At 42.3% G+C, this 27,284-nt stretch overlaps 1 protein-coding gene across 1 annotated transcript in view; it reads left to right on the top strand.

The window, feature by feature from the left end:
• The first annotated feature begins 1,226 nt into the window (after nucleotides 1-1,226).
• The window catches only part of MCHR2 (melanin concentrating hormone receptor 2), a 45,168-nt gene continuing 19,110 nt past the window's right edge, over nucleotides 1,227-27,284 (top strand). Inside the window, exons 1-2 of the mRNA XM_077811689.1 lie at nucleotides 1,227-1,408; nucleotides 16,459-16,668. Coding sequence (XP_077667815.1) covers nucleotides 1,227-1,408; nucleotides 16,459-16,668 — 392 coding nt within the window. The remainder of the gene's footprint in view (nucleotides 1,409-16,458; nucleotides 16,669-27,284) is intronic.

The following is a 27,284-nucleotide window of genomic DNA, read 5'->3' as shown; positions in this document are numbered from 1 at the left end:
AGTTCTCACTGCTGGGACTGTTTTTTTTTTTAAATGGAATTGTTCTGCTAGATTTGTCCTTTAAGCTATAACTTTCCAAGGTTCATGCCCTGTATTCCTTCAGGGTTTCTGGCTGACAGCTTTGTGAGACAGAATGTAGATCTCTTCACGCTGAAGAGATTCATGTTTCAGTCTCTAAAACACCCTGAGACAAATCCGCTACACCACACTCTGCAGAATTCATGAATCCTCCATTCCCTCTGCACAGATCCTGCCAAATTCCCCAAGTACCTCAAAGCCACTATTCTTCTTTGAACCACATCAGACAGAACACATACGTTTCTTTATAACCCTCTTTGCATTGTTTTCATATAATTTTTGACAACCTGCTCCCTTAAGCTAGAAGGCATCCTTACAAATTAAATGCCCCTCTTCAGAAGCAAAAACTGCCAAATTGCATCATTGTTTCTTAGCCCAGGCCATAGGCAGCAATCCACTTCACTTCTAAAATCACTTTCCTCATCTCTCAGTGAAATGAGAAATAATATCCCAGAATTTACATTCCAAGCACCAGAAAAAAATCACATAATCTATGGAGAATCTGGCTGGACAAATTCTGACTGGAAATAAGCTATACACTTTTAACAGTGAAAGCAATTAACCATTGGAACAACTTACCAAACGTCTTCTAATTTTGGGAGTCTCAATTTTTGGGTACACAAGGTGAGATAATAGCTCAGGATTAATTCTTGGAAGCACTAATCACCCTCATTGGCAAATGAACTCCAATTGAGAGGTGAGCAATCAGGCCTGAAAATCAGGCTCTGATTGACTCAAGTGGGGCACCTAAAATTAGAGCTCCCTTTTGAAAATTTGGGCCTACATGACTTATTCAACATTTCATAAGTCTGTGGGAGATCAAGGAATAGATGCCCATGGAATTTCCATGATCAGTATGAATGCTGTGACCTAAAATGACTCATTAAAAAAAGTTCTGTATATTTTACTATAGGTACAAAACATATCCCAGATTTTTTTTTAAAGCAATACTATCTAAGTCTGTTGAGTTCATTCATGAACATAAAACAACCACTTGGAAGATTGTATTTATGAAATTCAAACTGTAATTAAAAATCATGTATCCCAAGATAGTATGCTTGACTAATGAAACATTCAAATTGTAAGAGTCTATGAATAATTTATTTTCTGTTGCTGTTACAGATTTAAGCATCTAACATCTCTGAAGAATGAATGAAATCCAGCCTTCCTGTTGGAATAGCACACCTGTCTTGTTCAACAGATCCTGGAGTGGAGGGCATTACTACCAAGTGATCAGTGCAGCAGAAACAATCATCCTTCCCTCTCTAATTGGGATTATCTGTTCAATGGGATTAGTTGGCAATATCCTCATTGTGTTCACCATAGTAAGGTATGGAATTTAGCATGTGCTGCAACTGAGACTTACTGCTGTAAACAAATCATTTGAATACCTTAAGGAATGGAATTGTCCAGCAAAGACTAGTACAATAAATAATTCATGATCTATGTAGTCATTTTGACACACAGTTCTGTCTATCCAAATTTGGGCCACGATTCAGGAAAGCACATAAACATATGATTAGATCCCTCCCTTCACAGGGAAGCACTTAAGCACATGCTTCACTTCAAGCACATGTTTATTGAGTTCAGTGGGACTTAAGCACACATGTAAGCTTTCTTCCGCAATAGGGATGCTTTTTTGAATTGAGAGTTTAGAAACTGATCTAGCTCCCACTGAATTCAGTGGCAAAATTCCCATTAACTTGGGTAGCGTAGGGCCTTAAGTTTTATCAAAAAAAGTCATCACCTTCCGTAGTAGGGTGGTTGCCCCACTCCATGGTAAAAGGGTTTAAGAGCAGCTGAGGGAGGTTGGCGAGGTAGTTGGCCCCAGGTGTGGCTGGCTTAATCAGGCCACAGCTGGCCTAGATAAAAGAGCTGTGGGTCCAGAAGGCAGTGAGTCTCTCTCTAGCTGTGGAGTGAGAAGGACCTGGCTGCCTGGGAGCTCAGGGTACCAGAAGTAGAGTAGTACTGGGGAAAGGCAAGAGGCGCTCCAGCCTGGCAAACCCTGCTAAAAGCTAAAGCAGGTACTTGGGTTGCAGAAGTGTAGCTCAGGGCTAGGTGGCGGCAGCTGGTCTTACCCCCTTGCCAATGATGAGTGGCCATTATAGACTGCAGTCTGCCCCAGGGAAAGAGGGCTAGATGATTACTGGCAGTAGCCACTGAGGCAAGGTGGGCTTAGAGGGTTGGGGGTTCCCCTGGGAGGGGAGACCCAGAGTGTGGGGCATTGCGGTGGGGCAGCACCCTGAGGTAAAGGGCACTGGGAGGGACATGGGGGGCGTGAGGCAGGTGAGCCATCAGCCAGCAAAGGGAGCTCCAAGGCTGGAAAAGAGCTAATTCCCAGGTTGACCAGCAGGAGGTGCCACTCCAGTGAGTCTTGACTTTGTTACACTTTCCCTCTCTAACAATGCAGTTTGATCCAGTTAGCATTTTCTCTCAGGACTCAAAATGATTAAGAGGGATAATCTGTGCAAGAGACTTGTTACTCTGTGACATTCAAACAAAAAATATAAATGCAAACATCTGACCCTTACATACAGATTGTTTTCTTGCTCAGACATCCATTTGGAAGCCACACGACTTATTTTGAGACTTTAAGTAATATTTTTAAAGTAATTCTATAAAAACGAAAACAACTCAAACATCCACTTTTCAAAACAGAATCTACCTAAGCTTATTTTTTATAGCAGACTGCTATCTACACTCTTCTGGTTAATAATGGCCTCCCAGGATTTCATCACTTTCCCCAGCATTACCCCCTACTCCCAGTAACAAGAACTTCTCTGCCAGATGAAGATTCCTTTGTGTCAGAGAAATCCCTAGCTGTATCTTTAAGTTTGCTTTGCTGTGATCTAGCAATGTCAAGCAGACTTCTTGGACCTCAGCCTCTGGCCCAATTATGAATTATATTTTTGTGCAAGAAGAAAATATCTTTAATCTCCTGATTCTATCAACACTTTTATAGTGAGACTCTCAACTGCATGATTTCATCACAAAATTGAAAGACGTTTCATCAGAAGCTGATTTGATCTAAGCACCCGTAATGCAAATTGTAATAAACATGATAGACTAAGGCTAATACATGTCAGCATCAGCAAGATTTAATAAATGAACTCAGTCCATAGACAGAGTGAACTTTAAGGAGGCAGATTTCCAATGACACAAAAAAGAATTAGACACCTAATAGCCTGTTCTGCCTTTGAAAATCTCCCTCTAAAGCACTAAGGCTACATTCACAAAGGAGCTTAGGTGTGGTGACACTGACTGCATTTTATGCACCTAGAAAATCACTGGGGTTTACAAACCCTGAGTTTGGCACCTAGGCTCCCTATACACTGAATGGGAAGAGATAGATGCCTCGGAATGAGATTCACAAAAGCCAACACACTAAGCAGGGAAACACCTAAGCTAGCCAATGGGAGATGCCAACATGAGGGGTGTGTCCTAAATCCTGCCTCTACTACCCCTCAGGGGAGTACCCTAGTCACTGGGCGATGGGATATTCTGATGTGGGACTCCCTCAGTCTCTCCTGTCAAAGCTGTTCTACTATGAATAACTAATGATAGGATCACTAGGCCAGAGAGAGAGGTGACTGTAGCCTGGTGGTTAATGCACTCACCTAGGATATGGGAGAGGCAGTCCCCCTGCTCCAATGATTTACATTATGTAGTCACAGTGGAAGAATTTCAGCAGGAGAGATTGAGAGACACCCACATCAGAATGTCCATAGCTCAGGGGTGGAGCACTCTTCTGAGAAATGGCAGTGCCTAGTTCAAATTCCTCCTCCACCTCAGGAAGAGGGAGGATTTGAACCAGGCGTCTCCCATGGCCCAGGTGAGTACCTTATCATTGGGCTAAAAGTTATGAGGGAGGCCCTCCTCCCCCCACTGTTTTGTGAGTAAGTTCACCTATAGGGGCCTGTGACACGGTGCACTCACCACTGCGGTGCCTCCTGCTGGTTGTTCTGGGGATTAGCTCTGCCAACCAGTGCACCCTCTTCTGCTGATGTCTTGCTGTCATCACTTCTGCTCCAGGACCTACATCACTCCCAGGACCGTGATGTCTTCCTTAGGACACATACTTCCAGCTGTGCCACACTCTGTGCTCCCCCCTTCCAGGGGAATGTCCTGCAGACTGATGGTCCAACCACTTCCTCAGTGGTGAGAGGGGGACCCAGGCCCGTACACTACTCCAGGTCCTGACCCAAGGACCTTGTAGATGGCAGCCATGAGCTGCATCCCCTCCAACCGCTCAGTCTACTTCCCTGGGTAGCTTCCCCACCACCCCAGCACCTTCTCCACCCTTATCTCAGGGCCTCAAAATGCCAGTTTTAGCAGTCATCCAGGAGCTTGCTCTCACTCTCCTGATCCTGCCCAGCACTGCTATGTCCAGGGTGCTAGCTTTCTTCCTTCTTTAAGGCAGCTCATCCTCCCTCCTTAAGTTCCAGGGAGCTACTTACTGCCTCTGCTCTGCCCTGCAGCTCTTCTTATATGGGCCTACCCAACCCGGATTGGCTGCTCCTCACAACCTCTCTCCTATTGGCTGCTTTCTGCGCAGTAAAGGGCTCCATTACTCCTTTACTGACCAGTGTGAGGTGGATGCCCCATCATGGAGCATGCTTACCAGATTGAGCCTGTCAGGGTTCCTTCCCCACTCTGAACTCTAGGGTACAGATGTGGGGACCTGCATGAAAGACCCCCTAAGCTTATTCTTACCAGCTTAGGTTAAAAACTTCCCCGAGGTACAAACTTTGCCTTGTCCTTGAACATTATGCTGCCACCACCAAGCGTTTTAAACAAAGAACAGGGAAAGAGACCACTTGGAGATGTCTTCCCCCAAAATATCCCCCCAAGCCCTACACCCCCTTTCCTGGGGAAGGCTTGATAATAATCCTCACCAATTTGTACAGGTGAACACAGACCCAAACCCTTGGATCTTAAGAACAATGAAAAATCAATCAGGTTCTTAAAAGAAGAATTTTAATTAAAGAAAAGGTAAAAGAATCACCTCTGTAAAATCAGGATGGAAAATACTTTACAGGGTATTCAGATTCAAAACACAGAGGATCCCCCTCTGGGCAAAACCTTAAAGTTACAGAAAACAGGAATAAACCTCCCTCTTAATACAGGGAAAATTCACATAAAACAAAAGATAAACTAATCCACCTTGCCTGGCTTACCTATACTGGTTGCAATATTGGAGACTTGGATTAGGATGGGTTGGAGAAGATGGATTTCTGTCTGGCCTCTCTCAGTTCCAAGAGAGAATAAGAACCTAAACAAAGAGCACAAACAAAAGGCTTCCTCCCTACCCTCCAACCAAGATTTGAAAGTATCTTGTTCCCTCATTGGTCCTTTGGGTCAGGTGCCAGCCAGGTTAGCTGAGCTTCTTAACCCTTTACAGGTAACAGGATGTTGCCTCTGGCCAGGAGGGATTTTATAGCACTGTATACAGAAAGGTGATTACCCTTCCCTTTATATTTATGACAGAGCCCTGCAGGCAAGGCAGGTGAAGAAAAGCCTGGTCAGGGGCTGCATTGCGCATGCACAGAAGCAGAGACATAGGTGTCTAGGGAACTTTGACTGCAAAAATTTAGATGCCAAGTGAGGTTAGATGCCTACAGAGTTCAGCAGCAGCAGCTTAGAAGAGGTTCTGTGAAGTCCAGTGGGGCCTGATTCTGGGACTTAGGTACCTAAAATGGCAGCTAAGTGCCTCAGTCCTTTTGTGAATCTAGCCCCAAATGTCTAATGTACTGTAGAAGTTAGCACCAAAAACAGCTCCCGATCTTTGTGGAGAAGACCATGGGAGTTTGTATGGGCAGGAAGTAAGGGGGATATGTCTGTGAAAATGAATGAATGGATAGAAAGGAAGAGAATGTTCACTGAGCTTTTAAAATTCATAATATAGTCTCTGAAATGTTATAATAAAGGAAAACTAAAAAGGAACAAAGGGTTTTTTTTTTCCTCCTGAAAGGCCTTTGTCTGGCATGAATAACAAGAGGCAGAAGAGAATAGAAACAGACACTGACTTTATAAAAATATCATTTAAACTGCATTTCCATGGGAAAATTTTACTTATTGAAATGTATGGACATGAACACTAACACAACGGAGAAGGATCTGAAAACAGTGCAGTTAAAAACTCAATGTTGTAATTATTGACATTGACTACAGTAGATAAAATATAAAATATAGTCCTGTTTTGGAGTAGAGCCAAACTTTAAATATAAATTTTTCTACAATCTCTTCTGTTTGCTTATCTACTGTAGTCAGTGTCAATAATTACAACATTGAGTTTTTAACTGCACTGTTTTCAGATCCTTCTCCGTTGTGTCCCTGCTATTATGTCATCAATGAGATTATGAACCATGTTCCAGTTGCAGAATTTTTATTAATAGTGATACAAGATCCAGAAAGAATCCTGTACTTTCAGATTGCAGTTTGAGCTTGCAGGATTGGCAGTTAGAAAATAATTATTTTTACATGCAAATGGAGCTAATTTAATCTGGACCCTATGATGCAATTTTTAAAAGCTCCCCAAAAATGCACTTTGGGCAAAATTCATCCATATGCAGAAGGTCAGCACTAAAGTCCCATTAGAGCCCTACTAAATGGCTCAATGACCTTGTACTGGCCTTCTGAACATGAGTGGATTTCACCCACAGGGAAGGAAGAGTAGAGCTTCTCTATTCCCAAGTACAAAGAAGCAGTCCAGAACGTGCTAAGGAAGGTTGAGAAGGGAGGAAGGGCAAAATTATGCAAATGGCACCTTGGTTTGTGTGAAGTGTGATCCTGGACTGTTTTGCTGTATGTTCTCTGCTCAGATGGAAGAGAGATGTGCACAATTCCTCTGCACCAAGAAAGAACTGGAAAGTATAGCCTGTTTTCCTTGTTTCTCCCTTAGACTGATTTCAGAAACCAAAGCAATAATAATGTTGGAGGCTTAGAATTCCTCATGCATTGCATCAATATTGGAACCATTAGGTATCTGTAAATGATGTTTTCTGGTTTGACTGAGATTCAGTTAATTTTGGTCTGTAACCAATCCCTCGAGAGACTTCCTTGTGTGTTTGTGTATGCAATGGTATAGATCGTCTGTCTGGTGTTTAAGCTGAGAGGAGCCACTGATTGGGAGCAAATCCTTTTGAGATTCAGAACATCTGCTGAGAGCTCAAGGTGCTAGTTAGTGCAGGCTCTTGGACGGGATAGGATGAATTATGATTTGTGACAGCACACAATGCACTTGCCAGGTCCCCCAAAGTTGTTATTGAAATGACAATTAGTGTATGAATTATTGCAATATCCGTTCAAAGTACTATTTAATACTCCTTTTTGTAAGAGAATTGGGATCAGTCTTTCAAATCCTTTCCTGATTAGGTTTCAGTGATAGCCGTGTTAGTCTGTATCAGCAAAAAAAAAATGAGGAGTCCTTGTGGCATCTTAGAGACTAACAAATTTATTTGGGCATAAGTTTTCATGGGCTAGAACCCACTTCATCGGATGCATAGAGTGAAAGATACAGGAGCAGGTATAAATACATGAAAGGATGGGGGTTGCTTTACCTAGTGTTACGTCAGTCTAACAAGATAAATCAATTAGCAGGATACCAAGGAAGGAGACATAACTTTTGAAGTGGTAAGAGAGTGGCCCATTACAGACAGTTGACAAGAAGGTGTGAGTAAAAGTAGGGAGAAATTAGTATTGGGGAAATTAAGTTTAGGTTTCGTAATGACCCAACCACTCCCAGTCTCTATTCAGGCCTAATCTGATGGTATCTAGTTTGCAAATTAATTCCAGTTCTGTAGCTTCACGTTGGAGTCTGTTTTTGAAGGGTTTTTTTGTTGAAGAATTGCCACTTTGAGGTCTGTTATTGAGTGACCAGAGAGATTGAAGTGTTCTCCTACTGGTTTATGAATGTAATGATTCCTGATGTCAGATTTGTGTCCATTTATTCTTTTATGTAGAGACTGTCTGGTTTGGCCAATGTACATGGCAGAGGGGCATTGCTGGCACATGATGGCATATATCACATTGGTTGATGTGCAGGTGAACAAGCCCTGGATAGTGTGGCTGATGTGGTTAGGTCCTATGATGGTGTCCCCTGAATAGATATGTGGCCAGAGTTGGCACCAGGGTTTGTAGCAGGTTTTGGTCCCTGCGTTGGTGTTTTTGTTGTGTGGTGTGTAGTTGCTGGTAAGTATTTGCTTCAGGTTGGGGGGCTGTCCGTAAGCGAGGATTGGCCCGTCTCCCAAGGTCTGTGAGAGTCAGAGGTCGTCCTTCAGGATAGATTGTAGATCTTTGATGATGCGCTGGAGAGGTTTTAGTTGGGGGCTGTAGGTGACGGCTAGTGGCGTTCTGTTACTTTCTTTGTTGGGCCTGTCTTGTAGTAGGTGACTTCTGGGTACCCTTCTGGCTCTGTAAATCTGTTTCGTCACTTCACTAGGTGGGTATTGCAGTTTTAAGAACACTTGATAGAGATTCTGTAGGTGTTTTTCTCTGTCTGAGGGATCGGAGCAAATGCAGTTGTATCTTAGAGCTTGGCTGTAGACAATAGATCGTGTGATATGGTCTGGATGAAAGCAGGAGCCATGTAGGTAAGTATAGCGGTCAGTATGTTTCCGGTATAGGGTAGTGTTTATGTGACCATCGCTTATTAGCACTGTAGTGTCTAGGAGTGGACCTCTTGTGTGGACTGGTCCAGGCTGAAGTTGATGGTAGGGTGGAAATCTTTGAAATCGTGGTGGAATTCCTCAAGGGCCTCCTTTTCATGGGTCCAAATGATGAAGATGTCATCAGTGTAGTGCAAGTAGAGTAGGGGCATAAGGGGACGAGAGCTGAGGAAGCGTTCTAAGTCAGACATAAAAATTGAGGGGCCATGCAGGTACCCACAGCAGTCCCACTGACTTGAAGGTGTAAATTGTCCACAAATCCGAAATAGTTATGGGTGAGGACAAGGTCACAAAGTTCAGCCACCAGGTTTGCCATGATGGTATCGGCGATGCTATTCCTGATGGCTTGTAGTCCATCTTTGTGTGGAATATTGGTGTAGAGGGCTTCTACATCCATAGTGGCTAGGATGGTGTTTTCTGGAAGATCATCAAAGGATTGTAGTTTCCTCAGGAAGTCAGTGGTGTCTCAAAGATAGCTGGGAGTGCTGGTAGCGTAGGGCCTGAGGAGAGAGTCTACATAGCCAGATAATCCTGCTGTCAGGGTGCCAATGCCTGAGATGATGGGGCATCCAGGATTCCTAGGTTTATGGATTTTGGGTAGCAGGTAGAATACCCCTGGTTGGGGCTTTATGGGTGTGTCAGTGTAGATTTGTTCCTGAGCTTCTTTAGGGAGTTTCTTGAGCAGATGGTGTAGTTTCTTTTGGTAATCCTCAGTGGGATCAGAGGATAATGGCCTGTAGACTGCGGTGTCAGAGAGTTGTCTAGCAGCCTCTTGTTCATATTCTGACCTATTCATGATGATGACAGCATCTCCTTTGTCAGCCTTCTTTATTATGATGTCAGAGTTGTTTCTGAGGTTGTGGATGACGTTGTGTTCTGCACAGCTGAGGTTATGAGGCTAGTGATGCTGCTTTTCCACAATTTCAGCTCGTGCATGTTGATGGAAGCACTCTATGTAGAAGTCCAGTCTGTTGTTTCAACCTCGAGAAGGAATCCACGCAGAATCCTTCTTTTTGTAGTGTTGGTAGGAAGCTTTCTGTGTGTTAGTGTGCTGTTCAGTGGTGTGTTGGAAATATTCCTTGAGTCGGAGATGTCAAAAGTAGAATTCTAGGTCACCACAGAACTGTATCATGTTTGTGTGAGTGGTGGGGCAGAAGGAGAGACCCCAAGATAGGACATACTCTTCTGTCGGGCTAAGAGTATAGCTGGATAGATTAACAATATTGTTAGGTGAGTTAAGGGAAGCACTATTGTGGCCCCTTGAGGCATGTAGGAGTTTAGATAGTTTAGTGTCCGTTTTCCTCTGTAGAGATGCAAAGTGTGTGTTGTATATGACTTGTCTAGTTTTTGTAGAGTCCAGCCACGAGGGAGTTTGTGTGGAAGCTTGGTTTTTTAAGAGAGTTTCTAGTTTTGAGAGTTCATTCTTGATCTTCTCTTGTTTGCTGTATAGGATGTTGATCAGGTGGTTCCGCAGTTTCTTTGAGAGTGTGTGGCATAATCTCTCACTATAATCTGTGTGGTATGTTGATTGTAATGGATTTTTTACTTTCAGTCCTTTTGGTATTATGTCCATTTGTTTGCATTTGGAAAGGAAGATGATGTCTGTCTGTATCTGCACTAGTTTTTTCATGAAGTTGATGGATTTCCACTTCATATGGCTAAATTCAGTGCCTTGCATGGTGACAGGTTTCAGTGATTTCCTGATTAGTGTGACTGGGAGGAAGAGTGTTAGCTATAAGACTGAACTAGCTAGAGAAATGACACATTTACAGAATCTGTAGAACTGAAATCTTGATTATTTAAGTTATCTCTCATGTGGCTATATGGATGTGTCAATTATTGAACAGCAAATTGCCCACATGGCTTATCATGGCTTGGGCAGAAAGCTGATTGCCCATTTAATTTCTGTGCAATTGCTGAAAGAGTTTTAAACTCAATAAAGGAAAAGGAAACATAACTGAAAAGAAAGAAAGAGGATTTGCAATCAAGTCTTTAGGCTGCATTTTTGGTGGTGTTTCATTGATATCATAATGCCACTATATAAATCCATGGTACCCACGCGTCTTGAATACTACATGCAGTTCTGGTCACCCCATGTCAAAAATGATATATTAGAATTGGAAAAGGTTCAGATAAAAGCAACAAAAATTATTAGGGGTATGGAACAGCTTCTGTATGTGGAGAGATTAAGAAGATTAGAACTGTACAGCTTAGAGAAGAGATGACTAACGGAGGACATAATAGAGGCTGATATAATCATGAATAATATGGAAAAAATGAGTAGGAAAGTGTTATTTAGCACTTCACATAACACAAGAATTAGGGATCAACCAATGAAATTAATAAGCAGTAGGTTTTAAACAAACAAAAGGAAACACTTCTTCACACAACGCCCAGTCAATCTGTGGAACTCATTGCCATGAGATGTTATGAAGGCCAAAAGTATAACTGGGTTCAAAAAAGAATTAGATAGAATCATAGAACGATAGGGTTAGTATGGACTGCAAGAGTCATCTAATCTAACCATCTGCCAAAATGCAGGATTTGTTCCTAGAGGATAGGTCCATCAATGGCTATTAACTAACATGGTCAGGGACACAGTTCCATGCTGCAGGTGTCCCTAAACCTCCAACTGCCAGAAGCTGGGACAGGATGACAGGGGATGGATCATTCGAAATTGCCCTGTTCTGTTCATTCCCTCTGAAGCATCTGGCATTGGGAACTATCAGAAGACAGGATCCTGGGCTAGATGGACCACTGATCTGACCCAGTATGGCCGTTCTTATGATAGGGGTAGAAATGGTGGTGTTGACAGATTATAGACAACAATTCTTAAATAAAATATAGGTAAACTGTAACCAATACATTGGTATTAAAATGATGTTGGCAATAACGTGTTTCAAATGGGTCTATACTTCAGTACTGTGGTAGCTCTGACAAACTACAGGAATTTTCAGTATCCAGAAGAGAGCTGTGCAAAATTCAGCATGCAAATAAGTTCACTCCCCAATCCTTTGTACCCTCCTATCCCCTGGTCTCTAATTAAATATCCATAGATCCTTGTACCTTGACATACACCATGGAAAAAAGCATGTCATCTCTCCCACAACAATTACTGTGTTCTCAGTATGGGGGGTGTTCTTTGTCTTACACTCGGTCCCAGGCTTCAACCTTCTCTGACAATTCCATGTTGGAGCTATCAGCGGGGGGAGCCAAACAGAAACAGAGACCTGTGTTTTCAAAACATCCAGAGAAAAATATTTGCACTTGAAAGGTTCACATCTTTTATTTTCATGTATTCAAGAACTTGTCTCATGCTCTTCAGTTGCACTGCCTTTAATAGTGCTTCAGTTGCCTTGGGATGATTGTAACATAACATTTGACAGAGTAGAGAATCTGAGCTTCCAAGTGTAAGTTCAGAAATGCTTGGCAGGATCTCTCCTATTATTATGTATGAAGTGGTGCTCAAAAGCCCTACAACAAGGAAAACGTGAATTTTAACTTTCTGGTAAACATGTTTACATGGAGCATACAAAAGCTTTCTCTGGAAAGTCTGAGTGTTTAAACATAATAGAACCACTAGATGCCTGAAGAGCAACAAGGGGTTTTCTGGAGATCTTCTAGGCTCTTTCAGCATAGACAAGGTTATAGACTGTTTGTCTATAAACACGGGAGGAAAGAACAAACAAACACAAACAAGCATCTCCACATGCTCCATCATCAGTTCCAGCAAACAAACATTATAGCTTTGTACCTCTGTTTTTTCAACATCATAGCCAGATGAGGTAGGAGCATATTTCATTACTTATTAGAGATGTGTGAAACAACCATTTATGTCTAGCTGGTTCCATTGAGCTATAATTTGTGTCTTTTGAAATACTCTTATTTCATACATTCTAGGACGTGGTGGCTGCAGTACAAATAATAAGAAACTTGGGACACTGTTTGTGTGGTGTTATTAATATTATTCGTGAAGTGCCAATAGTGTGATCAGTGTGCTGAATGCAGTATGCACACGTGGGAATCAGAGTTGCAGCCGTGTTAGTCTGTATTCGCAAAAAGAAAAAGGAGTACTTGTGGCACCTTAGAGACTAACCAGTTTATTTGAGCATAAGCTTTTGTGAGCTACTGCTCACTTCATCAGATGAATTTTCTTGCCTGCAGATCTGCCTTCGTACCTTTTGTGTTTTGCAGTGAGATTGACAAATAAGCCTCTACCCTCTACTGGAAAGTAGACTGAAAAGGAATACTATGGGCACCCATTGCTTTCAGAAAACCTTTTGAGCCTGTATTGGGTTGTCTGCTCTTTGTTGGGGAAAAGATAAATACTCAGAATATACCCGTGATGCTACAAAGCACTTTAACACATGCTTAACTTTAAGCATGCAAGTAACCCAGTGGGACTGTTCTCACCAGCTGTGGTCAGTGGGTCTGTTATTCACATGCTTAAAGTTGAACATGTACTTCAGGGCTTTGGTGGACTGGGGCCTAAGTGCCCAGATTAACTAGCTAATGCTCTGTAATAATCCCCCATGAGGTTTTTAATTAAAATATATCTCTTAAATGTGTTTTGAAAAGGTACTTTTCTGTCTCTGTGCTTCTTGGTTTGTTTATGTAACAATATGGCCATCTAAAGTCAGAGAGCCTGTTAGTTACACAGGTGACATGCTGAAGCACAGCCCATCTACAAACACCACTCCTGCACACCCCTCTCTCTCTCTCACACACACACACTCACTCACTCTCTCTCTCCTCCCCACACACAACTGAGGCCTGTGCTGAGCTAGGAACTTATTTTTTGTAAAGGACCGGATCCTCATCCTCCATTGAGGAGTTCTCTAATTTACACTACCTGAGGCTCTCACCCACTGTCTGCAGATATCATTGAACACACAAAAGCTGTGCTATAGGAACCTAACTATGTTTGCAAAGTCAAACACTTCCAAGTTAAAAAATGCCGAATTAAGGCTGCCTGTGCAACCTTAATTCAGCCCCTTTATGCAAATGAATTATGATAAATCTTTAATTATATGATCACACACTATTTTTTCCCTACACAACCCCTGCCTCCTTCCATGAATAGGATGGACAGTGCTCACTGAATGAGCAGCTCTTCAATATTTTGTTTTCTCTGGATTGTTCAGTGCATGGCCCCAGGGCTTTTTTTACTGCACACTATTCAAACCCTGATCCAAAGACAGAATTATTAATTTCCTCATGGGCTTTTATTATTAGTTATTTGTATTATCATAGCACATAGAGCCCCACTCATGAACTGGGACTCCATTGTGCTAGGTACTGTACTAGTCACTATAACAACTGACAGGTTTCAGAGTAGCAGCCGTGTTAGTCTATATTCGCGAAAAGAAAAGGAGTACTAGTGGCACCTTAGAGACTAACAAATTTATTTGAGCATAAGCTTTCGTAAGCTACAGCTCACTTCATTGGATGCTGTAGCTCACGAAAGCTTATGCTCAAATAAATTTGTTAGTCTCTAAGGTGCCACAAGTCCTCCTTTTCTCATAACATCTTAGTGCCTCACAAACAATTTTTTTTTCACAACAACCCTGTGAGATGAGGGGTGGTATTATCCCCATTTTACAGACAGGGAACTAAGGCACAGAGATTAAGGACAACTGGGTGCCCAATTTGAGACACCTGTTTTTCCAACTTCTCATTGCACTATCTAGCACTTTATATATTCAAGAACAGCTCCCGTTGATTTCACTTGCAGCTGAGAGCGTTTAGCCCTTCTGCAAATCAGACCCCAGGCTATCGACTTGGGCATCCAGAAAAGAGGAACACACAACTAGTAACCACCTGTGAAGAGTTTGGTTTAAGTAACTTGCTCAACATCACACAAGAACTCTGTCACAGAGACTGGAATAGAATCCAGTTCTCCAGGGTTGTATTCAGCTGCTTTAACTAGGAGACAATCTTTGATCTCCTCCAATCCCTTTCCTGCCTCTTTCACTACACAGCTTCTGTAATAAATGAGGCAGAGGTCCTAGAGACAACACCCTCCTTCAGTACACGACCCTGATTCACTCCTCAAAGCAGCAGTACTGTGGAAAAATAATATGTGATCATGTAATTATAGACTGTATCATAATGCATTTGCATGGGGGGGGAGCAAATTAAGTTTATATAGGTAACCTTGATTCTGGTATTTTGCAACTTTTGAGTGTTTGACTTTGCAAACTTAATAATGCTCTTTTAACATAGTTTAACATGTGTGTAATATATTTTAAAAATGTGAATATACATCACCAGCCAGAGAATAAAAAAGCTACAATTTAAGATGAAGAAATTATATGATAATCCCTCTGAGAATGAGCAGGGTCATCTTTGCTAGTTGAGCCAGAAGAAGATAAGGCACAGGAAAGAGCAACAAAAATTATTAGGGGTATGGAACAGTTTCCTTATGAGGAGAGATTAATAAGACTGGGACTTTTCAGCTTGGAAAAGAGGCAACTAAGGGGCGATATGATAGAGGTCTATAAAATCATGAATGATGTGGAGAAAGTGAATGAGGAAGTGTTATTTACTCCTTATAACACAGGAATTATGGGTCACCAAATGAAATTAATAGGCAGAAGGTTTAAAACAAACTAAAGGGAGTATTTCTTCACACAACACACAGTCAACCTGTGGAACTCTTTGTCAGAGGATGTTATGAAGGCCAAGACTATACCAGGGTTCAAAAAAGAACTAGATAAGTTCATGGAGGTACAGGTCCAGCACTGACTATTAGCCAGAATGGGCAGGGAAGCAAAACCATGTTCTGAAGTGTCCCTAGCCTGCGTTTGCCAGAAGCTGGGAATGGGTGACAGCGGATGGATCACTTGATGATTACCTGTTCTGCTCATTCCCTCTGAAGCACCTGGCATTGGCCAATGTCAGAAGACAGGATACTGGGCTGGATGGACCAGTGATCTGACACAGTATGGCCATTCTTATGTTCTTATATAATGGGACATGGAAGGATGTATTTATGATAACTGACCAGTTGAGGCATTATGATGGCATATGGCCAAAATAACAATAGAAGTGTTTTAATTCAAAGTACCAAAATTCACTGTCCTCTCTCATTCTTCTCCTCACTATTATTTCTATTCTCTCTTTTACATAAGCAAACAAACAAATCTTGCCATGTCTCGCATCCCCTTGCAGCCCTGTTAGCAAAGGAGATTCCTCTCATTCCCAGATATATAATTATACACTTTTCTTCATCTGAGGAGATATGTTCAGCATTTGTAAGTCTGCTTACTTGCTTCAAGTGTGGTGACTTGCATGGAAAATGTTTTGTGGGAGCTACTGAAAATCATTTTCACTTGTGACCTAAACTGCAACTAGAATCCAGACAATCGGAGGTGGCCAATTAGTGCTTTTGGGCCAGATTTATAAAGGTGCTGAAAGGGGCCCAGTGGGATTTTCGAAATTGTCCCTTTAAAAATTTAGCCCTTAGTTCACTGCATAATCTAGTACCCAGGTCAGAGTGCCTGAGTCTCGTCTCTTACAGTAGCTTTACCTCATGGAGCTCCATCAACTACAGTGGAAGTATTGAGAGTGGAGAATCAGGCCCAGAGACTTTTTAAACTTTTATTCAGTTTTTCAAAGAGAAGTTTGGGTTGGCATTAAAAACTAAACAACATTAGCTCAGCAACATTGCTATTGACTTTGTCAAGTAATCTGTTTTCCCCATTTATTTCAGGTCTAGAAAAAAAAACATTCCAGATATCTATATCTGCAATCTGGCTGTAGCAGATTTGGTTCATATCATTGGCATGCCCTTTCTCATTCATCAGTGGGCCCGTGGAGGAGAGTGGGTGTTTGGCAGCCCTCTGTGTACCATCATTACATCCTTAGACACATGCAACCAGTTTGCATGCAGCGCTATTATGACGGTCATGAGTTTGGACAGGTACGTGGTTTAATCTGAATATATCCTAATTCTGTATAACAAATGCAACACTATTTTAATTTCACATTTAAAAAGTGCTTTCCACAAATTCATCTTTATTAATTCAAGAATAAGAAATGTTCTCTTTCCTGCAGGTGTTAGTTTACAAACAATATGAATACCCTTTTCTTGCTATTTTAGGCCCCGGGTTAAGACGGTACTTGAACACATGCCTAACTTTAAGCATGGAAGCAATCCCATTGACTTCAGTGGAACTAGCTTGGGTTTAAAGTTAAGTACATGCTTATGCAGGTTGCTTCATTGCGGGTGCAGATTACATTAATAGTCAATTTCCCAAAGAAACTATATATATTTTAAGGATTATAGTCTAATGATCATTAAAATGGCTTCAAGGTGAACTACAGAAACCTTGATTTTTAATAAAGAGGTGAGAATAGTATATCTGTTTACATTAATTCTGAAAACTATTTTTCTTATTGGAAATCAGTGACAGTATTGACTGTACAACAGGAATCTCAATTTTAATCATGTCAACAAGGTCCAAATGCAGTTTTTGTGTAGTTGTGATCTTAAAGAGAGATATGACCATGGACAGGACGGGTAAGTATATGTTGAACCCAGGATGCTTTCACAAGTGTAGTGGAAAGTGTGAACAAAAAAAACCCCAATGATTCAGGAATAGAAGGAAAGCATTAAGGAAATGTAAAAGAGATGTGAGTTAGGATTAAGAGGTGAGGGGTAGAAAGATTGATTTGCAAGCTGTTGCTGTGATAGGTGTTGACTAAAACCACGGACATGGATCATATCATCAGAGGAGAAAAAAAGAGAGGACTAAAGGATAGAAACTTGAAGGCATATCAATGGAGAATAAAACAGAAAAATAAAATCTAGAAACAGCTTTAAAAGTAGGTAACTACAGCCAGTTTTTATGGGATAGATAAATGTAGTAACATTAGACATAACAATTGAGTGACAAGAAATTGAATAAAAAAATGAGAAAATGATAATTGTCACTCAAATCCAATTTTTAAGGCTCTGTTCATGAATTTGCTCATCGTTTGTGAGGAAAACCGTGCTTCAATTTTATTCCTCAAAGATTTCTGCACAACATTATTCACCATCTTATTGTTTGGTGCAAAGGGGAGGTAAGGTAAGTTCTGGGACATGCACAAACCTGAAGTAGAGAAGAACATGGCAGAAACAAGCCAAGTCATTTGAAAATGAACCAAAATATAAAAATAGGGTGTACAACTAAACTAGTTCCCAGGCAGGACTTGTAGAGCCAGCACTTCAACCAGACAGCCTCACTTGTTTCTAAATGTAGCATTTATGGTGTGGGAGCCCCATTCCTGCATTTCTAAGTTCTTTTGAACCAAGTTTAGCTAGTTCAAATGTAGTTATCTGAGGGAAGATTTTCAAAGTGCCTAACTCCCATTTATTTTCTCTCCCTAATCCCAGTCATGGCAGTATGGTTTGGGAGACAGTGTCCCTCAGGTAACTGGCTTCCAAACTGTTCAGGGTTTGATAGGTTAAGACCAGCAGCTTCAAATCCACCCAGAAATGTTTATTAAGTGAAAATTTAAAAATAGGTATATTTTCAAGAACTTAGCTCATTTTAACAATTGATTATCCCAAATTCTTGATAAAAAGCAAAAATCTAAAGGTCAGATCCTTAGGAGGAGGCAGGGAGCTGCTCCAGGTGTGGGGATAAATAACCCACCCAGGAAATGAACTAAAACATCAGAGGAACTTAGATGACTGTTTCCCCTACTAGCCCCACCTATGTTTTCTTTGTAACTTTCGTGGCAAATGTTTTACATAACTCTAGTAGTTTCATATTCTCTTTTAGATTTCCAAAAATAAAAACGTCTTCAAAGAAGTGTGGAATCAATTCAGAACTGTGTGGCCACTTCCAAACAAAGATAGGTTGAGCATGTTGGCTACCAGATCCTCATTAGTGTCTGTCACCTTGCTGGATAATATTATTTTTCCCAGAAACACTTCCCCAGAAGTGGTCCTTCATGAGCTACATTAGAGAGCTATCCAGTCGTGATATTGATATCATAGCCTTTTCTCCCTAAAAAACAACTTTATAGATGAGTGCTTCAAGAAGTGACAAACAGCTGCCTCTCAATGTTAGTTGGAAATTGTACAGGCAGCCTAGCAGGGTTTGCCTTTCGCTTGCTTGATTTAATATTTAATAAATCATTTAAGCAAAACTGTAAAAACTACTTGGGTTGCTAATGCATATTGTCATTTACAACAAGGTTTCCCACAGTGTCACTGAGACATTTGCACTGCTTAATATAGATTAATGTTAATGTCACCAGCAAACATTAAGTACATAACACAAAGCTGAAGCCATGGCAGAAGAACTTTAGTCTGTTGCTAAAGGGACACATCCTCAGGAACAACTCACAGCTCCTGTCCTTTTAGTGGAGGTGGAGACACACATCAGAGCTTATTCTGATGTCCTTTAAATCAAGAGTAAATCCACTGAAGTCAGTGGAGTTACATCAGTGTAAAACTGGCTTAGGGGACACCAGAACAATCTACAGAGAAGCAGATTTTTTCCCCAAAGAATTATTAATAGTGCTTGTGACTGTACCAAATTCAGCTCTTCCTCTCGCCTTCTTTGACCACCACTTTTACAGCTCCATCTAAAGGGCAAGTTAACTTATCCACTTCACAAGTGCTGCTGTATGAATCTGCAAGCAAAGGTTCATATACAAACATTATTAAGTCAACTGAGTAGCTTCCTTTCTATGACTATTTAGTCCATCAACAAACGATCCCAGCCTCTACCAGCATGATCTAGAAGGACTATTATGTCCTTCTGGGGAATGTTCTAGGCGAGGACGTTTAGTGGAAAGATTACCTGTACACTAGTATAGAGGGGGCCAGAACCTTTCAGGAGTTGAGGGGTTGGAGGAGGTCACTGTGTGGCTTTCTGCTTCTCAGGACATTAGACCTTACTCCAGTCTTGTGGAGTGTTTATAACAGCCTCAAAACTGTTCTAAATTGTCCTGGCAGCTGGAGTTTGCTGGAGAGGGAGGGAACTCTGGTCACCCATTTTCTTTAGTCAGACCCCCAAAACCGAGGGGAATTTTTTTATATCAATGGAGCACATGAGACAGATTTGACAGGCCTGTGGATCTGCTCCTGGGTGTTAGACCTCCTCAAGAAGGGCATGCACCTTGGACAGGAACAGGAGGTGCAATAATGGAAAGACAAAGATAAGTAGAGATGCGTGGTTTTTTTTTCTTCAGGGGGCTGTTTCTTTAGCAACAAGGGTTACTGCAGGTGAGTGGTTGGAAAAGAACTGTATTAAACGAACTGAAAGTCCAGTATTATACACTGAGGCTCTGCTGTTTGAGTGTCAGCAACCTTGGTTTGCATTCCTCAGCTCCTGGTGCACACAAAATTAAGTCCCTCTGCAACCTTACTTTCTCCACTTCCACTCATCACAGTACATGGACTTGGTTTATATTATATATTAAAGCTTCTGTTGGTGTTTCCTGTTAAAATCCTATTCTTCTATCTTCTTGGCGTGTAAATTGAATTCACATCAATTTAGAAGTCAAACTTACATTTGTCCATGGAGCCTCAGGCCAAGCCTACGCTAACAAGTTAGGTTGACCCAGTTGCACCACTGAAAGATGTGAACAATCCACACCCCTGAGTGACACAGTTAAGATGACCCAACCCCTAGTGTAGATAACACTATGTCGATGGAAGCAGCTGCTCTAGCAGTTTAATTGAAGACAGTCTTACTCTGCTCCCAGTGAAGGAAAGGTCAGATCTCCAGTTCACTTAAATATGAGCAGGATCCAACCCATGTTATCTAAATCCATCAAGAAGTAAATCAGGAATTTGGGACACTAAATTAGAATGGCAGACTCAATGACATTTGAGTCATGTTTACAGAAAAGTATCCTGAAACTTCAAATCACAGTTATGCCTGGTTAATTTTATCTTTCAGATAACCAAGGATTAGTGGCATAATGAGTTCTTTCAAATACATTCTTATCTCAATGGATTTCCTTTCAGATAAAATTCATTTCATTAACATGTTTTCTTTTGCAAAAAAAGTCTGATTTGAAAATGTTTTAACACACCAGAGCATGACAGACAATATAAATCCCAGAGGTTAAATTCAGATATGAAAACCTCATATAATCACTCTTTTTTTTTCTGTTTCTATCTGCCAGACAGAAATGTGCAGATAATCCAAAAATTAACACCTGCCTCTCCCTATGGGGAAAAAAAGCCTCCTTGCTTTATGTTATTAGTATTCAAAAAATGTATTTTAGTAAATTAAATGTGGCCATAAAACTAAAATATCTTAGTCAAGATGTGAGCAAAACCAATCACTGTGAGCCTGACTCACTCTTACATCAGTTTACACTGGTTCCACTCTACTGTCTTCAGAAGATTTATTCCTGATTTACACTGGAATGTGTGAGACTGGAACAGTTATAAAACTGTTAGAGATAGATCTGGGCTCCGTGGCTGAGTCCTATGTGTCTGTGGTCTTGCAGAAGTCAACAGCAAAGCTCCTATTGATTTCAGTGGGGGCAGCAGGATAAGACACTTTAGATTCAGATCTAAATATGAGCTTCCCTAAAGTTTGGTGTTGCCGTTAAGACCCATTATAGAAAGAGTCCTGAGCCATGAAGCTGAGTTTGTGATATAAATTCATATCCAAACATACCTAAAGTCAGTGGAACAAAAATTGGTCAAGTATTCCTGTTCAGGCAGATCAGGGCCAGCCCACAACATTTTGGCACCTAAGGCAGGGAGCTCAAAAGATGCCCCCAAGCCGACTCGCTTGGGCCAAAACTTTGAAAGGTCTCAATTCTGCCTTCTTCCTGTTCTACTCCTCTCAGGGTACTGCTCTGCTACCTAGCCCAATAAAAGGGAACACACACCTTAAAATGCCTTGTTCAAAAATTAAGTAACACTAAACTTTCAAATGCCTGAACAACAAATGTAACTTTTCTTGTCTGCATAGTAAACACTGGCATTTTTAGCTGTTTGAATAATCAAAGTGGTGCTTTCCATGCCTTCTTGGTTGCAGAGAGTTGAACTGCTACCTGCTGAAGGTCCACAGTCTGAGCCAGCTCTGCTCTATTGAGATGGTTGCAAGACCGACCAGCCTCTCCTGTGTCATTGTGGAGCGTAGATGTGTTATTAACTTCAGCTTGGAGAAGCTGCGTTCTCCACTGGCAACTGTTACAGGAAGTGTTAGAAGTATGCACAGAGCAACATTTGGACAGAAGGTGGTCGTCTTATCTGTGCACAGATATTATTCCAGAACAGCCTTTGGAGTTGATCCTGCTGAAATGTATCTTGAAAGGGCTTTCAGTTCATTACCTAAATCATTTGCATCAATATTGCACATATCATTATGTGTCAACACTCTCTCTAGAGCCCTGCATTACTGGTGTAGGTCTTCTTCAGGTATAGTGAGGAGTTTTAGAATATCATACAACATCCCAAATATACTGCTGTGTTCCTTGAGCTGCATGAAACATTCTTCAGCTGACTGTATTGCACAGTCTAGCACCTGGTTAAAGAATTCAACTTTGAATTGTTGTTTGGGGTCTCTTCCGGGATTATCCCGTGCCTCGTAATCAAAATGTCTTCTTCTTCAGTGATTCTTGTATTCTTGAATAGGTGGGAAAAATAGCTTCAGTGTGAAGTTCCTCTGCCAACTTCTGTGCACTCTTCAGAACATTTTGAAATCCCTCATCTAACCGGTAAGACTGTAGGTATGACTTTGCTTTGTCCAGTTGTTCCATTGCTCCAGATATATCAAGGTCAGCACCTTGGAGTCTCTTGCTTACAACATTTATTTCAAACGGTATGTCATGCCACAACACTAAGCCACACAGAAATTTGAAGTTATGTATGTTTCTGGTGATTCCATTTCCCTCTGCCACTGTTCTCCCACAAACAGTTCCTATCATAGCATTATCCTCCATAATGGTAACGATGCCATCATCTATCTTCTCAATTTGGTGTTCAATAGGCTTTATCGCCTACACTAGACTTTCCCGTCGTGTGGCACTCAGTGGTTTCAGGGTCAGAGAGGATGTTCCCAGATGTTGCTTCAAAATTTGCCTTCAATGGGTTGATGCAGAGAAAAATACATAGGTGCTCTGAATTACATTAAAAAAATTCAGCAGCCTCACTAGAAGCTGATGCTGCATCACAGACCACCAAGTTCAATGAAAGAGAACTGCTGGACAAAAAAAGCAAGGGTTTAACTCTCAGATCCATGTCTGCACTCCTCTGTTCTTTCCTCTCATGTTGGCACCATTATCGTAGCCCTGACCTCTCATGTCAGCTATCCCAATTCCCGTATCTTCCAGCTTTTGAAGGAGCACATTTGTCATACCAGCTCCTGGTATGGATCATCAATGTCCATACATTCTAGAAAATGCTCTCTGACAGTCACCATTGCAGGGACATTTTCACTAGGTTCTGTTGTTGTTGTTACAAGACACACCATTAAAGTCATTTGTTCTGTATGGCAGATGTCAGGTGTGCAGTCCAGAACAACAGAGTAATATCTTGCTGACTTCGGATCTGCCACAATCTTCTGTTTGACTTTTGTTGCCAGTAACTGTATGATCTCATTTTGAATGTTTTTTCCAAGGTAGTGGTGTGTGTACATTTCTTGGGTGGTGACTCTTCTTAGATGCTCCTGGAGTACAGCATCAAACTCAGCCATCAGCTCCACAATTTTAAGGAAGTTTCCGTTGTTTGGCACATACAGCTGATCTGAAGTGCCATGCAGTGCTAGGTTTTGGGTAGCAAGCATTCTCACAATGGCAATGAGTCTTTTCAGAACATTTTCCCAGTAAAGAGACTCTGATGCAATCTTCTCTTGATGCTGATCATCTATGGTGGCCTTTACCCTTAGTCTCATCTCAAGCTCTTTCCACCTATGGAATGCTCTCTGATGATTTCATAGTATCATAGAATATAAGGGTTGGAAGGGACCTCAGGAGGTCATCTAGTCCAACCCCTTGCTCAAAGCAGGACCAATCCCCAATTAAATCATCCCAGCCAGGGCTTTGTCAAGCCTGACCTTAAAATCTTCTAAGGAAGGAGATTCTACCACCTCCCTAGGTAATGCATTCCAGTGTTTCACCACCCTCCTAGTGAAGAAGTTTTTCCTAATATCCAACCTAAACCTCCCCCACTGCAACATGAGACCATTACTCCTTGTTCTGTCCTCTTCTACCACTGAGAATAGTCTAGAACCATCCTCTCTGGAACCACTTCTCAGTTAGTTGAAAGCAGCTATCAAATCCCCTCTCATTCTTCTCTTCTGCAGACTAAACAATCCCAGTTCCCTCAGCTTCTCCTCATAAGTCATGTGTTCCAGACCCCTAATCATTTTTGTTGCCCTTCGCTGGACTCTCTCCAATTTATCCACATCCTTCTTGTAGTGTGGGGCCCAAAACTGGACACAGTACTCCAGATGAGGCCTCACCAATGAGCAATAGAGGGGAACGATCACGTCCCTTGATCTGCTCGCTGTGCTCCTACTTATACATCCCAAAATACCATTGGCCTTCTTGGCAACAAGGGCACACTGCTGACTCATATCCAGCTTCTCGTCCACTGTCACCCCTACGTCTTTTTCCGCAGAACTGCTGCCTAGCCATTCGGTCCCTAGTCTGTAGCTGTGCATTGGGTTCTTCCGTCCTAAGTGCAGGACCCTGCACTTATCCTTACTGAACCTCATCAGATTTCTTTTGGCCCAATCCTCCAATTTGTCTAGGTCCCTCTGTATCCTATCCCTGCCCTCCAGCGTATCAACCACTCCTCCCAGTTTAGTATCATCCGCAAATTTGCTGAGAGAGCAATCCACACCATCCTCCAGATCATTTATGAAGATATTGAACAAAACCGGCCCCAGAACCGACCCCTGGGGCACTCCACTTGACACCGGCTGCCAACTAGACATGGAGCCATTGATCACTACCCATTGAGCCCGACAATCTAGCCAACTTTCTACCCACCTTATAGTGCATTCATCCAGCCCGTACTTCTTTAACTTGCTGACAAGAATACTGTGGGAGACCGTGTCAAAAGCTTTGCTAAAGTCAAGAAACAATACATCCACTGCTTTCCCTTCATCCACAGAACCAGTAATCTCATCATAGAAGGCGATTAGATTAGTCAGGCATGACCTTCCCTTGGTGAATCCATGCTGACTGTTCTTGATCACTTTCCTCTCATGTAAGTGCTTCAGGATTGATTCCTTGAGGACCTGCTCCATGATTTTTCCAGGGACTGAGGTGAGGCTGACTGGCCTATAGTTCCCAGGATCCTCCTCCTTCCCTTTTTTAAAGATTGGCACTACATTAGCCTTTTTCCAGTCATCTGGAACTTCCCCCGTTCGCCACGAGGGGAAGTCCCAGATTGTTGCCTTCCCATGGCATGCCAGATTTCTAGCCAGATTTTTCCAGTCCCTGGTTCCCCTAGAACCCAATGTGGCTGGAACATTAGATTGGAAGAGTTTGCAACAAAAACAGTATGCAGTATTTGAGTGTTGGAGTACATAAGCCATGGCCTCTCCACTTTGTCACCATTGGGGATTTCACACCAGTAATGTGTTGGATGGAAACTTCTTCTATTTTCATTGTCTTTGGGGAACATGAAGTTTTCACTTGCTGTGGCCCATGCAGTACAAGGAAGTCCCTCAGGCTACTGCTCAAGTGGCTCCACAGTCCTGGATTATCTAGACTTAAGGAACTAAACTCAGCAGCAGCTGTTTCTTGTGCCTCCACCACACTCTTCTCTGATCTACACTTTTCTTCAGGAATGTGCGTGGTTACATCCATTTGAGCTGGAGATATGGATGCTGCAGTAGCTGCCAGGTCACCTGCACTCTTACTAACTGGAAGATCAGGCATCTCCTCACCACTCACATCCTCACTGAGGCCGGAAGGCTCACCATGAACATTTGTGTCTATGTATTTCAGGAGAGCTCCTTCCTGTTTAGATAGAAAAGCTTCCTTTGCTTTCTTTTTCTTTTTCTGAATGCTGCCCCAGAGGGGCGTTTTCTTCTTTCACTCATGGCTGCTGTTCCATGGTGCCAGCTATAGTGGCTCTCAACACTCAATTCAAGGGGACCAATAAGCAGACTGGTAGCAGGGCCTGAGTGAGGGAAGATAGCATCTTAAAGGCCTAACTGGCTCCTACTATTTCAGTTGACTGCCTGTTCTCCTCAAATGGGTTCAGGGAAGCAGCAGGAAACAGGAAGCTCCCTGAGAAGCTGGTGTTAATCAGTCCAGACTCCTGGGGGTGCTAGAGAGGTACATAAGAGGCGGCGGCTCCTCCTCTCTCTCCCTGCAGCTCCTGCTGTTTTCTGTTATTCCCTCTCACCTTTTCTCCTGCCTGCCTGTTATGTCTCTTGTGCCCTCCTTCCTCTAGCACGGCACTCCACCATCTGTGTGCATCTAGTGAGAATACATATGCACCAGCAGCAGACAATTTTCTACCCTCTGGGTCCTAGTGGCCCCACCCTCCGACACACAATGTGGCACAGTCTGGCACCTGAGGCAGTTGCCTCAGTTCACCACACGGTAAGGCCAGCACTGAGGCAGATCCCTAATCTCTACGTAAGAACATAAGAATGGCCATACTGGGTCAGACCAAAGGTCCATCTAGCCCAGTATCCTGTCTTCCGATCGGGGCCAGTGCCAGATGTTTCAGAGGGAATGAGTGGGACAGGCAACCATCAAGTGTTCCATCCCCTGTTGCTACACCAGTATTCCTGATTAAATTCTCCATTATACTCAGTTAGTTCACAGTTTGAGAGAATGCAAGTTCAGCATCTTAAAATTATCTATTGTATAATACATATTAATCATTAAACACATCTAGGATTTAAAGTGTTATAGTATAGGGGAAGCCAGATACTCCCCTCTACAGAATGGCAAGGACAGAAGTAAACATGGAGAAAAAAAGACAAAGGGGCTGTAAGCTATGAGGCATATCTCCCCTACCCAGGGCCGGCTCTACAATTTTTGCCTCCCCAAGCAGTGAAAAAAAACTGCCGCCATGGATGGCAAAAGGAAGAAGCTGCCATCGATTTGCCACCGCAGCCAACAAAGGGGAGAAGCTGCCACCAAATTGCCACCACGGCCAGAGGAACTGCCGGCCCTTGCTAACTGCCGCCCCAAGTGCCTGCTTGGAACGCTGGTGCTGGCCCTGCCCCTATCTTGACACACTCAGAGCTGTCTGGGGTCCGCATGTGTGAATGTTCAATGGAAATGGAGGAGAGAGGTTTGCAGCTAGCTGCAGGAGGAGAATGCAGCTGCTCTAACATGCTGTGCTTTCTTTGGTAGGCATTTGGGAAAGTTCCCCATAACACTGAAGGTAACACAGCACTGGAGGTTTGCCACCTTGCTGAAGTTGGCAAGGGTTTCCACAATTGAGGAGGGCTTTCTCCTACAAAAGCTTTGGTGAAAGGGAGGAAGACTCTTGAGAATGACATCTTCATTGATCCTTCTGAAGTGGAGCTCAGCCAGAGATGTTAGTACTGGGCCATGCATTCCTCTTCTCCTGGGATGGGACATCAGGGCTGTTCT

The sequence above is a fragment of the Eretmochelys imbricata genome, chromosome 3 (assembly GCF_965152235.1).
Source record: "Eretmochelys imbricata isolate rEreImb1 chromosome 3, rEreImb1.hap1, whole genome shotgun sequence".
Lineage (NCBI taxonomy): Eukaryota > Metazoa > Chordata > Testudines > Cheloniidae > Eretmochelys > Eretmochelys imbricata.
Note: the sequence above shows the minus strand (reverse complement) of the source record. Positions and strands in the feature narration are given on the sequence as shown.